At 53.8% G+C, this 3,465-nt stretch overlaps 1 protein-coding gene across 1 annotated transcript; it reads right to left on the bottom strand.

The window, feature by feature from the left end:
- Positions 1–2,367: 2,367 nt before the first annotated feature.
- Positions 2,368–3,230, bottom strand: LOC125551649. The gene is made up of 2 exons (XM_048714920.1): positions 2,933–3,230; positions 2,368–2,811 (listed from the first exon to the last, which is right to left on the bottom strand). The coding sequence occupies exons 1-2, from the start codon at positions 2,984–2,986 to the stop codon at positions 2,569–2,571; spliced, it is 297 nt and encodes a 98-aa protein (XP_048570877.1). The 5' UTR covers positions 2,987–3,230; the 3' UTR covers positions 2,368–2,568.
- Between the last annotated feature and the right edge of the window lie 235 nt (positions 3,231–3,465).

The raw sequence follows: 3,465 nt of genomic DNA, 5'->3' as shown, positions 1-3,465 counted from the left end.
TATTTGAAAAAAAAAATCTTTCAATTAAGAAAACTGTAATTTTCAGAAAAATCATAAACCTTTTTGAAAAAACATAATTTTCAATAAATGTTCATAATTTCAAAATTTGTTCTTTTTTGGTAAATGTTTGAAATTTCAAAGTAAAGATAATTTCAGGAAAAGTTCGAAAATCTCAAAACTGTTCACATCTTTAACATCTGCTACAGTGCCAGGTTGTTGCAGTGACGGCTCACTGCAGTACTGGTTTGTACACTGCCTCGGCCCCGCGCTACAGCGACTATTCTGCCTAAATGCGCTTCAACGGACACATCGACGTAAATTCAGAAGTTTTTCAGGCTTGGAAGTCATTGTTGTCTGCACGTCATAGCTAGAGAAAACGTTCTCTGAATAAGACTACCCACGCGGCGGGTCGGAGCCCGTGTCTGTGATGGGTCAATTTCGACGGATGCAGCGGTGGCGGGTCATTCACGTTTTGTCGAACTGCCGTTGTTGGCATTTTTTTTTCTTTTTTATTCTTTCTCTTTTTTTTGGGTTTGTTGTACTTTTCGCCTGAGCATTCCTATGTAATTGGTGTTAGTTGCTTTGTAATACAAAGCGGGGAAACCCTTTTTCGGTAATAAGACTACCCACAGTGTTCCCGCAAAAAAAAGACTACCCATAATTGGAGTAAATATAGATGGTAACATCACACTTATCTAACCAAAATAGATGATGTGACATGTAATTAATGAAGAAAAAGAGACATGCGGTAACATAGCTAGTTATTGTAACATCACACATATCAAGAAAAGATAAGTATAAAACACAATAAATGAAGTGATGCATGACACAACACATATATTACTACCCACTGTGGAGGTAGTAACCTAGACTAGTAAGAGCAACTCCAATGGAATGACCCATTTTGTCCGTTTGGATTATCCGGACAGAAAACTTGGCCCAATGGGGCAACCTAAACGGACGCCCGTGTCTGCCTGCTGTCCGTCCTCGACCCAAACCTGACCCAAATTTGAAAACAAATAAGTACGAAGCGGACAGAAGCGGACGCTCTCGTCCACCGCCGTCACCCGCTCATGTCCGTCCCTAGCCCCATATGTCAAAGGCTGCAACTTTTGCCTCCACAACACCATTGCGATTTCTACCTCCACAACGCCCGCAGCAAGGCCACCGGTGCTGGTCGCCACCGCGCGCTCGGCCGCTCCTCCACACCGCAGCGAGGCCACCGGCGCAGGTCGCTGACGCGCCGCAGCAAGGCCACTGGCGCAGGTCGTCGACGCGCGCTCGGCCGCTCCTCCGCGCCGCAGGGAGGCCACCGACGCAGGTTGCCGACGCGCGCTCGGCCGCTCCTCCGCGCCGCCGCGAGGCCATCGGCGCAGGGCTCCTCCGCGCGCTCGGCCGCTCCTCCCCGCCCCAGCGAGGCCACCGGCACAGGTCTCCTCCGCCCGATCGGCCGCTCCTCCGCGCCGCTACGAGGCCACCGGCGCAGGGCTCCTCCGCGCGCTCGGCCGCTCCTCCACGCCCCGGCGAGGCCACCGGCGCAGGGCTCCTCCGCGCGCTCGTCCGCTCTTCCGTGCCGCAGCGAGGCCACCGGCGCAGGGCTCCTCCACGCGCTCCTGCTGGGGCTCGAGGCCCAGACGGCGGCGCGAGCAAGGGGTGGCTGCAGCAGAGGCGCGAGCAGAGAAAAAACTCGCGAGGGAGGGGATCCGCGAGGAGGAGAGGAGGGGCGGCGTGAGGGAGATAGGACGGGCGCCGCGACGAGGAGGGGATGGGCGGCGCGAGGGAGAGAGGAGGGGGCAGGCGGCGCGAGGAGTTTGGGTCTGTTTTTGTGCTGCGCGTTGGGTACAATGCTTGTCCGCCCCATATTCGTTAGGCGGACAGGTGACCCAAACAGACATGAAACAGACAAAATCCATGTCCGTTTGGGTCCTTGTGTTGGAGTTGCTCTAACATATGCATGTTACTACTCTAAATTACTTCTCACTGTGAGTAGTGTAACCAGCGTGTTGTGCACTAGTTTGACACCTTCCAAGGAAGGAGGCCGCTGTCGAATTCTGTGTTGACCAAACATGCGAGGAAAAAGCCTGCCGACTTGGCTAGTTTGGACGGGGAAGACGAGCACAAACTAAAATGGTGCCAACCTGGCGATTAAAAAAAAAACACTCATCAAGCCAGTAAAACAAATTGAAATTCCTGGCACCTACACAATCAGACTGAACAATTCGTCGGCGGCCAAGACAAACTGCGAAATGCAACCGATCACTTCCGATCAATCTTCAGAATAATTTTTTTTCTGCGGGAATCTTCAGAACAATTTACTTTAACACTTTTGGTGGTAGAGAAAGACACACACACGCGCGCGCGTAATAGTTGTTCAAGACATAGGGATTATTCAGATCAAGTTTTCTACTTATATATGATCACAAAAATCAATATAGTACAGCGCCTGACAATCAATCATGGCGAATAATACTTGAATTCATGCGGAAAAAAGAATGTAATTCTCGCGAAGGGATTGATTCCACCCTTCAAGTTGAAGAAAGAGCTCTCCGACGGCGACGACAACGACGTCTAGTTCTTTGGTGGGGCGGTGAAGAAGCTGTTGATGCCGGGCATGATCTCGGCGGACTTGCCGTCGATGAACCTCCGGAAGGGGTGGCGCGCGTAGCGGCGGCCCTCGTCGTGGTTGTCCAGCACCCCGGCCGCCCTGTTCTCCTTGGTCACCCGGACCTCGGGGTTGGTGGTGATGTTGCGCACCAGCTGCATGACGCAGATCCCCACGGCCACGCCCGTCGCCGCAAAGATAGGGTACGCCTGCCAAGACCATGCTACCGTCGTGAGACCATGGCCATCACAAACCCAGCGAGCGAGATCGCTAAACTAAGCTAGATCAGATGAAATGAAAGAACACTGCATGGGAGGGAGCGGTGCGTACCTCGGGGCGGAGCCACCTCGCCTTCCACGCGCTGGAGGAAGCAGCGGCCGCCATTGGTGGGTTAGGTGGATCTCCCTTCCTTGCTCCTACGGTGGATCTGGTGTGATGCTTGCGAGGACGAAGGAGCGAGAGAGCTAGCCTGGCTGCCAACTAGCAGAGGGGGTGCTCTTTATACGTAGCGTGGGATCTTGGAGTAGGAAACAAGGCGCGTTTGGCGTCGTTGACGGCGGCGCGCGGCGGTGGGTGGCATTGGAAAGCAGGGAGGGGATTTTCTAATCGGGTGGGAACGTGGGGGCTGGTTGGCAACCACGACCTTTCACGTGCTCTACAGCTAAAGCGCCGCTGGTTCAACCCGAGCAACCGGCCGAAAGCGACGGTGACCACGGGAAGCAACGGTCGGAGGTTGCCGAGAGGCGTGGGCGGCGGGAGAGAGGAGGAAAGAAGGCCTTTCGCCTCCCGTCCAAGTGGGAGCACCGAATTGGAAGATGCTGGAGGAGAGGACAGGAGAAATCGAACGTACGTAGGCTGGCTCT

Source organism: Triticum urartu, chromosome 4 (genome assembly GCF_003073215.2).
Source record: "Triticum urartu cultivar G1812 chromosome 4, Tu2.1, whole genome shotgun sequence".
Lineage (NCBI taxonomy): Eukaryota > Viridiplantae > Streptophyta > Magnoliopsida > Poales > Poaceae > Triticum > Triticum urartu.
This window is presented reverse-complemented; position numbering and strand designations above follow the sequence as displayed.

What these genes read in the sequence shown, in the direction of transcription:
- LOC125551649 (XM_048714920.1), bottom strand. Translation starts at nt 2,986, where the DNA reads ATGGCGGCCGCTGCTTCCTCCAGCGCGTGGAAGGCGAGGTGGCTCCGC. An exon ending in CGAGGTGGCTCCGCCCCGAG is followed by an intron (nt 2,812 to 2,932) that starts GTACGCACCGCT and finishes TGGTCTTGGCAG; the next exon opens with GCGTACCCTATCTTTGCGGC.